The 13,657-nt window shown below is 42.6% G+C and overlaps 1 protein-coding gene across 1 annotated transcript in view; it reads left to right on the top strand.

The window, feature by feature from the left end:
- The window catches only part of LOC124801285 (sialin-like), a 157,134-nt gene that overhangs the window by 78,354 nt on the left and 65,123 nt on the right, over positions 1–13,657 (top strand). The window contains exon 4 of the mRNA XM_047263061.1: positions 10,356–10,440. Coding sequence (XP_047119017.1) covers positions 10,356–10,440 — 85 coding nt within the window. The remainder of the gene's footprint in view (positions 1–10,355; positions 10,441–13,657) is intronic.

The raw sequence follows: 13,657 nt of genomic DNA, 5'->3' as shown, positions 1-13,657 counted from the left end.
ATGCTTAAGCGATGTAGTTGAGCTGACTAACAAATAACGATTATAGTTGGAAAATTCAATAATGTAATCCCAAGTACAACTTCAGGACTTGACGTTTATTGCAAAAATGACAATCCCCAAATAAAGCCATAAAAATTGCAGTACTAACAAGTGAAATGAAAACTTGTCTCTGTAGCCAGATGTATCTCTGCAACTAATAAAACTTGAGCACTATTACTTGGAATGTTGTAAAAACAGATTTGTTATTGTCCATCCTTGGATGGCGCATCTACATCTACATCTACGTGATTACTCTGCTATTCACAATAAAGTGCCTGGCAGAGGGTTCACTGAACCACCTTCATGCTGTCTCTCTACTGTTCCACTCTCGAACGGCACGCGGGAAAAACGAGCACTTAAATTTTTCTGTGCGAGCCCTGATTTCTCTTGTTTTATCTTGATGATCATTTCTCCCTATGTAGGTGGGTGCTAACAGAACGCTTTCGCAATCGGAGGAGAAAACAAGTGATTGAAATTTCGTGAGAAGATCCCGTCGCAACGAAAAAGTCTATGTTTTAATGATTGCCACCCAATTCACGTATCATGTCTGTGACACTATCTCCCCTATTTGGTGGTAATACAAAACGAGTTGCCCTTCTTTGTACTTTTTCGATGTCATCCGTCAGTCCCATCTGATGCGGATCCCACACCGCACAGCAATACTCCAGAATAGGGCGGACAAGCTTGGTGTAAGCAGTCTCTTTGGTAGACCAGTTGCACCTTCGAAGTGTTCTGCCAATGAATCGCTGTCTTTGGTTTGCTCTACCCACAACATTATCTATGTGATAGTTCCAATTTAGGTTATTTGTAATTCTAATCCCTAAGTATTTAGTTGTATTTACAGCCCTCAGATTTGTGTGACTTATCGCGTAGTGGAAATTTAGCTGATTTCTTTTAGTACTCATGTGAATAACTTCACACTTTTCTTTATTCAGTGTCAACTACCACCTTTCGCGTCATACAGATATCTTATCTAAATAATTTTGCGATTCGTTTTCGTCATCGGATGACTTTACAAGACGGTAAATGGCAGCATTATCTGCAAACAATCTAAGACGTCTACTCAGATTGTCTCCTACGTCGTTAATATGGATCAGGAACAATAGAGGGCCTATAACGTTTCGCTCGGGAACGCCGGATATTACATCTGTTTTACTCGATGACTTTCCGTCTATTACTACGAACTGTGACCTTTGTGACAGGATATCAAGAATCCAGTCGCACAACTCAGGCGATATTCCATAGGCACGCAGTTTGGTTAGAAGACGCTTGTGACGCTTCTGGAAATCTAAAAATGTGGAACCAATTTGACACCCCCTGTCGATAGGACTCATTACTTCATGAGTGAAAAGAGTTAGTTGTATTTCACAAGAAAGAACGATCCATTTTACGTACTTGTTCCCACCTTGTTAAATAAATAGTAGACTGAGTAATCTATATACATAATCGAAAAGTCACTAGCAAATTTACGAGAGGAAGCAATTGTTTGTAAGCTTTTGTACGAGCCGTAATATCTATTATATAGTCATAAAATCGCAGAAAAATAAGTCTACAGAATCAAGCCTTAATTATAATGCGTCTCAAAATTTTTAACATACGCAGTGTCTCTTACTAATATGATAACTATAATTAGAACTACATGGTATATACCCATGAAAAGTTACTATCCCTCCTTTCACATATTTTTCTTTGCATCCGTAGCAACAACAGTAATTCACCATCGCTATTACACTATCAACAAACGGTGAAACACAACAAAAACTCCTGATATTACAAACTTCAAATGCTGCGGAAAGCACAAACGCACAGCGAAGTCCCGAAAACACGTGACAATCCTGGTTTAATGTTGGCAACATGCGCAGAACGCAGTGCTCACGCCAGAGATATTTACTCTATGGTCTGGCTCTGAGATGTTATTGAGGTAAGCGATTTATAATAGTTGTGTCACTGTCGTGCCAACTGCTGCTCCAATGGCTGTTACGGATGCAATACGATGCGTCACAGCCATGCACCGAACACGATGGGCTTCCCTTTCGGTACGGCCACGTGGCCGTATGGAGCCCGGTTTTCTTGCGACCAAACCTTCCCGTGACCACCGCTGCCAGGAATCATTTACAGTAGCTACATTCCTGCCAAGTACGGCTTTGTTTATATACAGTGAGCTGTTGATAATGATGTCTGCGTCGTCTTAAAGGCATTATTGACTAACATCATCTCACCACGTCCAGTAACTAAAGCTCACCACTGCTACAGCGCTAATTAATACAATCTTGATTGCGCCAAGCATACGCGACTGGCGCGAAATTTGAAAAGACGTCGTCTTTCCGATATGGAAACACGGCTCGCAGAACTCCACCTTGGGAATTTTTTTCGTCACTGTGCATAAATATATCTGATGATTATCTGACGTCGTCCGGCTACTTATTTTCTCAGAAAAGCCGGCCGTTGTGGCCGAGAAATTCTAGGCGCTTCAGTCCGGAACCGCGCTGCTGCGGTCACAGGTCGAATCCTGCCTCAGGCATGGATGTGTGTGATGTCCTTAGGTTAGTTACGTTTAAGTTGTTCTAAGTCTAGGGGGACTGATGACCTCAGATGTTAAGTCCCATAGTGCTTAGAGCCATTTTAACCATTTTTTCCTCAGGAAATAAAAGATTGGGAAAAGGATTTCTTACAAATTTAGTTCTTCTAGAAGGTTCTACACAATTTTCATAGTCTCCAAAAATTTTGTACAATTCTATAGTGCTCTGTTAGTTTTACACGACGAGTCTTGAACTCGGGTGTCATTGGAACTGCCAGCAATCACCCTAGCAAATCCAAAAGTTATGAACTCATTTGATTTTATATGTCACCATATTTCCGGTTGCAGCACCCCTCCAGGGACGCTATGCCTATATTACTCACTCCGTATTCTTTCCCAGTTAATGTGTCAAATGTGTATTAAGTTTTGTTGTAATTGCTTCAGCTATTTTCGAAATCCCATACCCTTCTGCATTCCTAATGGCTGTTAGGGGTATCGTACCCCTAAAGCATTTCTTTCCTGATATGTGTACTAAGTAGAAACTGCTTCTGGGGTTGAGACCTCAAATGTTGGAACCAATTCGCTTTTGCTTGTAAAGATATCACAATATTATTTCTTTCGGTATCTTGAACAGTTTTGTCGGACGCTCTGCGTAGATGTCATGTAATTTGAGCACAATGTTAATTTAACTGTAAAATCATGTCAACTGTAGTAATATTCGGCACATCTGTAACATAGAACTTGCAAATTAGCATATTAGTACTGTCAATACACACACATCAAAAAAAGTTTTCCATCACCTGCATTTCTGCCCTTTTTATTGCTCATGAAAACCACACATTGCTTGTTGTACCACCATACAGCGAGACCTTCAGAGGTGGTGGTCCAGATTGCTGTACCCACCGGTACCTCTAATTCCCAGTAGCACGTCCTTTTGCATTGGTTCATGCCTGTATTCGTCGTGGCATACTATCCACAAGTTCATCAAGGCACTGTTGGTCCAGATTGTCCCACTCCTCAACGGCGATTCGGCGTAGATGCCTCAGTGTGATTGGTGGGTCAAGTCGTCCATATACAGCCCTTTTCAATCTATCCCAGGCATGTTCGATAGGGTTCATATCTGAAGTACATGCTGGCCACTCTAGTCGAGCGTTGTCGTTATCTTGCAGGAAGTCATTCACAAGTTGTGCACTATGGGGGAGCGAATTGTTGTCCATGAAGACGAACGCCACGCCAATGTACTGCCGACATGGTTGCACTGTCGGTCTGAGGATGGCATTTACGTATCGTACAGCCGTTACCGTGCCTTCCATGACCATCAGCGCCGTACGTCGGCTCCACATAATGCCACCCCAAAACAGCTGGGAACCTTCAGCTTGCAGCACTCGCTGGACAGTGTGTCTAAGGCGTTCAGCCTGACCGGGTTGCCTCCAAACACGTCTTCCACGATTGTCTGGTTGAAGGCATATGCGACACTTATCGGTGAAGAGAACTTGATGCCAATCCTGAGCGGACCATTCGGCATGTTGTTGGGCCCATCTGTACTGGATGGTGTCGTGGTTGCAAAGATGGGCCTCACCATAGACGTCGGGAGTGAAGTTGCGCATCATGCAGCCTACTGCGCACAGTTTGAGTCATAACACGAGGTCCTGTGGCTGCACGAAAAGCATTATTCAACATGGTAGCGTTGCTGTCAGGGTTCCTCCGAGCAATAATCCGTAGGTAGCCGTCATCCATTGCAGTGGTAGCCCTTGGGCGGCCTGAGCGAGCCATGTCGTCGACAGTTCCTGTAGCTCTGTATCTCCTCTATGTCCGAACAACACGATTTGGTTCACTCCGAGACGCCTGGACACTTCCCTTGTTGAGAGCCCTTCCTGGCACAAAGTAACAATGCGGACGCGGTCGAACCGCGGTATTGACCGTCTAGACATGGTTGAACTACAGACATCACGAGCCGTGTAGCTCCTTCCTGGTGGAATGGCTGGAGCTGATCGGCTGACGGACCCCCTCTCACTAATAGGCGTTGCTCATGCATGTTTGTTTACATCTTTGGGCGGGTTTAGTGTCATCTCTGAATAGTCAAAGAGACTGTGCCTGTGATACAATATCCACAATCACCGTCTATCTTCAGGAGTTCTCGGAACCGGGGTGACGCAAAACTTTTTTTGGTGTGTGTATATAGTTTGTGATTTTCTCATTTGGACAAACCTCGTAGCTTGTCCTTCTACCGTAATTACACTCTAAGGCAAAAGAACGACTGACCACATAGAAATTATCCGAATACAAGATGTGATAACGCATTGGTCCTCCTCTGGCCTTTATGCAAGCAGTATTTCTGCTTGGTGTTGACTGATAGAGTTCTTTGACGTCCTCCTCGGAGATAACGTGCCAAATTCTGTTTGATAGTGCGTTAGATCGTCAAAATCGAGCTGGTTGGAGGACCCTGCCCATAATGTTGCAAACGTTCTCAATTTGGGAGACGTTCTGCGACCTTGCTGGTCAATTTAGGGTTTGGTATGCATGAAGATAAACAGTAGAAACTATTGCAGTGTGCGGGCGGGCTTTATCTTGCTGAAATGTAGCCTCAGGATGGCTTTCCATGAAGGGCAACAAGAAAACGGGGTGTAGAACATCGTCGACACATACCGCTGTGCTCCAAGTGAGTAACAGATGACAAGCAAAAGGGACCTGCTATTAAATGAAATGAAACCCCAGACTTTCGCTTCTGGTTGTCGGGGCATATGATGGGCGACAGTCAGCTTGGTATCTCACTGCTGACGTGTGAGTCCCTGGACACGTCTCTGGCCTGTAATGGCAGTGACTGGAGCAAAATAGTCTTCAGTAACGACCCTGCTTCGAACTTATCTCCAATGACCAGATGTGTCTGGAGATGTTCCAGGCATTGGTTGGTGACGAACCTGACTGTGTCCCGCCATACGGCCCGACAACCAGTAATGATGGTGCAGGGGTCAATTTTCTTTTCATAGCAGGACCTCTTCTATATCATCCGCGGAACACTTACAGTACAGCGTTATGATGACGATATTCCACATCCCGTTTTGTTGCCCATCATAAACCATCCAGGGCTAACATTTCAGCAAGATATTGCCCGCCCGCAATACGGCGAGAATTCCTAGTGCTTGTCTTCATCTTTGCCAAATCCTACCTTGGCCAGCAAGGTTGTCGGTTCTCTCCCCAATGGAAAACGTTTCGAGCATTATGCGCAGGGCCCTCCACCTAGCTCGGGATTTTGACGATCTAACGCGCCAATTTGGACAGAATTTGGCACGACATCCATCAAGACATCCAGCAAGACTATCGATCATGCCAAGCCGTATATCTGCTTGCATAAGGGCCAGAGGTCGACGAACGTGTTATCCACTTGTTGAATTTGTGAGGCTCTCTCTCTTTCATTAATCTTCCAGTTTTTTTTAACTGTAATCATTTGTTTGTCTGTACATGTACATCACATCTACAGGTTTCCGTCCCATTCCGATAATTTCTTCGAGTGCGTCCTTTTTTTGTCGTATATGTATTCTTTATATTTGATTATATGTCAAAGTATATGATGGGGTTAAAGAACATATTTTCATGTATCTTTATAAAACGTAATAGATCACTGACAGTTATACAAATTATTTCAGCATTTGTCCAGAACCACTAAATAACTAAAGCAGAAGTAACATTTTGAAGAGATACGAAAATTTAAACGTACAGAGCGAGCTGTGTCGCCACCCATATTTGGTATGAGCAGAAGATTCACTGTAAAAGCCCCCTCGATGACACACACAGAAAATCCCACTGGGTCGGTTGTTTGTTTAGCACAGCTATTAGCGCCTCCTGCACCAGTATGCAGGGCTAACCTGGACTGACTTGAAAAGACCGGCAGCCACTTAAATGAATGCAAATGACAGTCGTCTACCTCATCCTAAACGTGTCTTCTGGCTGATGCAACTTTGTGTAATTTCAATTGTCAAGGCTATGTGAACAATTAACTAGCTGTGTGCTGAGAGAGAGCTTTAAAAGTACCTTATTTTTACAATATTGCTAGAAAAATACTTGCGTCACTATGAAGGAAATTTCTTTCCTGCACGAATAAGTGTTGAGATAAAAAAAAATGCGAAACTGTTATCTCATAAAATTTCCGGACGAAAGACTTTCAAATTGTTTTTAATTTACAAAAATATACCATTGTGAACTTGGCGAAATGTCAAACGTAATAGTCGTTGACTAGAACTGATGAGTTACAGCTAGAATCACTCAAAATGGTTCAAATGGCTCTGAGCACTATGGGACTTAACTTCTGAGGTCACCAGTCCCCTAGAACTTAGAACTACTTAAACCTAACTAACCTAAGGACATCACACACATCCATGCCCGAGGCAGGATTCGAACCTGGGACCATAGCGGTCGCGCGGTTCCAGACTGTAGCGCCTAGAACCGCTCGGCTACCCCGGCCGGCAGAATCACTCACATCTGTAAAACATCTGAGAGTAACAGTTTACGTGATTATGAGGAGGAGCCATCATATGTGGCTCAGTTGTAGGTACAGCAACTGCCAGTCTGCCTTCAGATTGTCTGCTTAGGGTTTTACACTCAGAGTATTTATACGATCTATGCTGGAACTCTACTCCCATGCATGGTATTCATATCAGGTCGTAAAGGGGAAATCGAGCCTATACAAATAACATCTGCAGTAATAGTAACTACCTTCTGTGCCCCTTGGGAGAGTGCAACAAAAATGCTTAAAATCGCAGCTTGCAAACTTTTGAATAAAGATCATAATGTCTCACAAAACCCTATTTAGAAACTTCCATAAATTGGTTTTAAGGGCTGAGCTGGTGAATTTACTGAAGCTTCCTATGTGCCTCGAAACATGTTGATTTTATTCAGGATTCTAACACACCGTATTATTTTCCACCCCATCGAAGCAGGAGAGTGTTTGATGTCCTGGAGGAGCACTTTGGGGACCACATTCTGGTTCTGGGGTACCCAGAGGCCATTGGCATGGGCCTCGATTGGCCACCATATTCTCCAGGTCTGAACACATGCGACTCCTTTTTGTGGGGCTATATTAAACACAAAGTGTACAGCAATAACCCCAAGACCATTGCTGAGCTGAAAACAGCCATTCAGGTCATCGTCAGCATCGATGCTTCGACACTTCAGAGGGTCATGCAAAATTTCGCTATTCGTCTGCACCACATCATCGCCAATGATGGCAAGCATATCGAACATGTCATATCCTAAATCCGAATAGCTGTAGTGACGTTTGCATGTTGAATAAAGTGTGTGCACGCCATAGTTTGTAACTAATTGATTTTTTTCATATAGTTCAATACTTTTCACCTTGTACAATGACTATTGGTACTCATGGGCCTCAGTTCTTTCAGATACAGTGTATAATGTCAAAGTTGAAATGGCCGATGACCACGTGGCGTCCGACACCATAGTAATAAAAATTATAAGACTCACTCAACACTGAGTTTAGAACAAATGGAATTAACACTTTGACCGCATAATTACATGTGAGGATCTCGGGGTGGAAATTTGCAAATTTAATCACCGATTTCATAGTGCGACCGTGCTACTTACAAGGAAACCTCCCCATCGCACCCCCCTCAGATTTAGTTATAAGTTGGCACAGTGGACAGGCCTTGAAACACTGAACACAGATCAATCGAGAAAACAGGAAGAAGTTGTGTGGAACTATGAAAAAAATAAGCAAAATATACAAACTGAGTAATCCATGCATAGGATATGCAACATCAAGGAGAACGTGAGCTCAGGACCGCAGTGGTCCCGAGGTTAGCGTAAGCAGCTGTGGAACGAAAGGTCCTTGGTTCAAGTCTTCCCTCAGGTGAAAAGTTTAATTTTTTATTTTCGCAAAGTTATGATCTGTCCGTTCGTACATTGACGTCTCTGTTCACTGAAATAAGTTTAGTGTCTGTGTTTTGCGACCGCACCGCAAAACCGTGCGATTAGTAGACGAAAGGACGTGCCTCTCCAATGGGAACCGAAAACATTTAATCGCAAGGTCTTACGATTCCTCCACAGGAAAACTCGTCTGATATATTCTATAAGACACTGGTGACGGCATGCGCGTCACATGACGGGAATATGTTGTCGACCCACCTAACTTGTACACTTGGTGAATGGGTAAAAAGATTCTTCTACCTTGCCCGATTTAGGTTTTCTTGTGGATGTGATAATCACTCCAATAAAGCGATGAAAACATAAGAGTTTGTCACATAAACTGCAACAAATGAATGCAACAGTTTCACAATCACACAGTTTTCACTGTGCTCTGTCAAAAAATATGTTTTTAACGTTTTCAAATTTTTCCGTGTGTAGACCGCCAAATCCTGCATATGTCCAAGCAAATCTGAACATGTCCTGGAATTTTGGAGAGCGAAGTTGATTATCTGTAAGTGCCTGAACTTTCATAATTGTCTGAAAATAAAAAATTAAAACTTTCACTCGAGGGAAGACTAGGACCAAGGACCTTTCGTTCCGCAGCTGCTCACGCTAACCACGGGACCACTGCGCTTCTGTGCTCACGTTGTCCTTGATGTTGCATATCCTACGCATGGATTACTCAGTTTGTATATTTTGCTTATTTTTTTCATAGTTCCACACAACTTCTTCCTGTTTTCTCGATTGATCTGTGTTCAGCGTTTCAAGGCCTGTTCACTGTGCCAACTTATAACTAAATCTGAGGGGGGTGCGATGGGGAGGTTCCCTTGTTAGTACACCCTGTGCGCTAGCATAACTTCATGATTGTAAATCCCATGTGAAGTGACTAAACTTCAAACGCAAAAATCTAATCCTGACTTACGATCAAATTCCACGTTCCATCAGAACGAGCGTACCTACCGTCTACTCGGGTCGGGGATCGAAAATTCACAAATTTCTGTGGACGGTGTGTCCAGAGTTAGTTCTTTGTGGAGGGGGAGCAACTGACCAATCCTAGGCACCTGTGAAAAAAGCGTGGCTGCTAAGCCAATCAGAGAGGCTGGAAAAGTGTGGGCGGTCGTCGCTCCTAGGTTGTTTCTGAACAGAGAAAAGATATAGAAGATTCTAGAAAGTTCTGCGCTGGATACTACGGGTCCAGTCAAGGGATTCGATTATGTAAATGGCGAGAAGACTCGTTTGTGCTGTTGAAACTCGTTCCCCTCAGGCAGGCGTAAAGACAACCAACGAATTCCTCCACAGCTCCCAGAGAAAGAAAGCGAGGGACTTCCTCTAACCTGAAGCTATGTCGCCATGTTCCCATCGCAGTCAGGTGACTATGGTGAGATTTGCATATGGAAAGGAATGAGACTGCTGCTCCCAATAACTAAATATAAAATAAACCCAAATGTGCACCTGGGAAAGATAAAATTATGAATGAGGTACGAAAATAATGAACCCCTGTCAATGTGACGTAGCGTAAAAATAAGTTAAATCATTTTCTTCAGAAAAATTCTTAAAACTGATTTTTTGGTTACTTTATAATTAACATTAGCGTTGCAATACAACAATATTCTTTAACATTCAGTCATTTCATTGTATTTATATTGAAATAAAATGTACATCTTTGACTCCTTCAGGCATCCCAGAGACTAATGTTCTTGAAATCCACTGGATTGCAATGAAGATGTACTATGGAGCACGTAGTAGCACCGTCGTGAATTTAGCTCTTACAAATATTAAAAAGTATTTATTTTTCTCGAGACTCTTCCTGTATCGAAATTTTACTTTCAGAAAAATTAGAATTTTATGTAATCTGTTGACACCAGCTTGACGTCATTTCTAGGGCGGCATAGTACCGGCTATTCAAACGCTGACTTCCAGATGGGCGCCTGACCACGAAAGGAGCAAGTTCTCTGTCATTTTCCTGGGTGAGTTCACAACGTTCAAAGCCCCATTTTCCCCCCAAGATCTTTTCTTTTATGTAAACACTTATGTAACTCCAATTGCTATACTTTTAACTTCTTTAGACTACCCCACAAGGGCTGTACTGAAACTATAACTTATTTGTAGGTGGGTAATGACAATGGAGACGTAAGTTTGATTATAATTTCCAGCTTAGTCTATTATTATGTTTGGAGTATTTCAGAAGTTAATGAGGAAGTGTACACGTGATGGTGACACGAAGGGAAAGAAGATCTCAGATGTACTCTGCTTCCCATTTTGAGATATCGTCATCGTTAACTACAGCATTTTTATAGTAATGGCAATCACAGTCTCCTTTTCCCTTAGCGCTGTCGTCGATTTGACAAGTTTCTAAAACTAAAGGCCTCCAGTCACAGTCATCATGAATTTTCTGACAGGGAGAAAACTTTTACTTGCACTGTAGTCTCATTTTACCCTTACCCAGCAGACTGCATTTTAGTGGTGTAACTGAAAGCACGAAGCACAGTAGTCGCTCAGAGATTGCTCTTCCAGAACACTTCGAGTGTAGCAAGACAGAGTAATGGATGTGTCAAGCAATTTGTTTTAACAAGATTTATGTTGAAATGCCTAACATACGAACGAAAATTCGAACCTAAAAACGTTGCATCTACATTTACACAGTTAATTGTTTGGAAAAGGGTAAACAAACTATTTTCCACACATGGCTTGGATGGTACAGCAACCAGTAATATACGATGAAGGAACAAACAGACAGTCTTGGTTGCGGGGATGTATTTATTATCTATTTGCCAATGACGCGTTTCGTCTGATTCAGGCAGCTTCAAATTGGCATACACAAAAAATTAGATTTTGTCACAAGTGACATGACTGCATTTTGAAACACAGGAGTAACTAGCAAGCAACTGCCACATGACTTACTGAATATTTGGTGGTGTTAGGTACATGTTGATACCGAGCACATTATTTGCTGGGACGTTCTGTGATCTCGGTATCTTATGTACCTAAAACCATTTAATATTGCAGTTGCTTGCTATTAACTCCAATAAAGCAAAATGGGGTCAAAACACTTATAACGGAAGTCTGAAGATATCTGAAGCAGGCGAAACGTGTCATTGGTAAATAAATAGTAAATACGTCTCTGCAACCAAGAGTGACTGTTTCTTCATAAATAAAACTACTATCAGAACATTTATGTACCATTCCACTCTCGCATGGCACATGGAAAAAATGAATGTTTAAATCTTTATGTGGGAGCCGTGGTTTCTCTTATTTTACACTCCAAGAAAAAAAAGGACGAACCACATAGAATTATCCGTTAGACGTGGTGTACATGTACATGTATAGACAAACAAATTATTACAATTTCAGAAAAAAATGGATGATTTAGTCAAGAGAAAGAGCTTCATAAATTGAACAAGTCAACAAAGCGTTGGTCCACCTTTGGCCCTTATGCAGTAATTTATCGCCTTGGTATTGGTTGATGGAGTTTTTAAGTTATTAGATACCCTGAGGGATATCATACCAAATTTTGTCCGACTTCCGCGCTAGTTAGTCAAAATCCTGAAATGTTTGGAGTGCTCTGCCCATAATGCTGCAAACGTTCGCAACTGGGGAAAGATCTGGAGAACTTGGTGACCAAGGTAGGGTATGGCGAACACGAAGACAAGCAGAAGAAAGCCTCGCTGTGTGCGGGGTGGCATTATCTTGCTGAAATGGAAGCCCAGGATGGCTTGCCGTGAATGGCAATAACGTGGAGCCTAGAATATCGTCTAAGTACCGCTGTGCTGTAAGGGTGACGCAGATGAAATCCAATGGGGGTCCTGCTATGAAAAGAAATGACACCCCAGACCATCACTCTGGGTTGTTGGGCCGTATGCAGGCGACATTCAGGTTGGTATCCGACCGCTGTCCAGAGCTTCCCCAAACATATCTTCGGCCATAAATCTCATTGACTTCAGTAGAATTGACTTCAGCGATGAGTCTCGCTTTGAACTGAACCTGGATGACAAACGAAGACGTATCTGACGTTGCCCAGGACAACGATGGGACGTCAACCTGACAATCACCCTCCAACCAGTTCGGGAATTTGGCGATCTAACGCGCCAATTGGACAGAATTTGTCGCGATATCCCTCAAGACGACATCGAAGAACTCTATCAGTCAATTCCAAGCTGAATAATTGATTGCGTAAGGGCCGAGGTGGACCAACGCGTTATTGACTTCCTCTTTTTTGTCTTAATGTGTGTTATGAAGCTGCGCGGAGTGGCCGCGCGGTTTGAGGTGCCATGTCACGGATTGCGCGGCCCCTCCCTCCGGAGGTTCGAGTCCTCCCTCGGGCATGGGTGTGTGTCTTGTTCTTAGCATAAGTTAGTTTAAGTAGTGTCTAAGTTTAGTTGAAGAAGTGTGTGAGTCTAGGGACCGATGACCTCAGCAGTTTGGTCTCTTAGGAATTCACACACATCTGAACATTTGTATTATGAAGCCAATTTCTTCCCATATAGGTGGGAGTCAACAAAATATTTTCGCATTGGCAGGAGACAGTTGGTGATTCAAATTTTGTGAAACGATCTCGCCGCATTTGAAAGCGCCTTTGTTTTAATTATTGCCACCCCAACTCACTTATCATACCTGTGACTCCTTACCCCCTGTTTCACTATAATACAAAACGAGCTGCCCTTCTTTGAACTTTGTCGATGTTCACGATCAATCCTATCTAGTGAGGATTCCATGCAACGCAGCAGTGCCGCATAAGAGGACGGACAAGCTAAGTTTGGGCAGTCTCTAATAGATTTGTCGCATCTCCTTAGTCTTCTGCTAATAAAACGTAGTCATTGGTTCGTCTTTCCCATAACAAATACGGGTATTACGAGATGGTTTCATTTAAGTTGTTTGTTATTGTGATCCATATACTTAGCTGAATCTAAAAAATTTAAATTTGTGTTATTTATCGCGTAAACAGAATTTAAACGAAATTTTTTTCAGTTCTTATGCGGAAGATGTCACACTTTCTGTTGTTTAGGGCCAACTGACACTTATCGCATCATACAGATATCAATTCGTTTTGATCTTCCGATGAATTGACTAGGCGGTATACGACAGCATCGTCAACAATCTAAGAGGGTTGCTCAGATTGTCCCTAAATCGTTTACATAATAGTAGCGGGCCTATAAAACTTCCTCGGACAAGTCCAGACATAAAATA

Source organism: Schistocerca piceifrons, chromosome 1, assembly GCF_021461385.2.
Source record: "Schistocerca piceifrons isolate TAMUIC-IGC-003096 chromosome 1, iqSchPice1.1, whole genome shotgun sequence".
Taxonomy (NCBI): Eukaryota; Metazoa; Arthropoda; class Insecta; order Orthoptera; family Acrididae; genus Schistocerca; species Schistocerca piceifrons.
The sequence above is the reverse complement of the archived record's forward strand: the minus strand, read 5'-3'. Positions and strand labels throughout refer to the sequence as shown.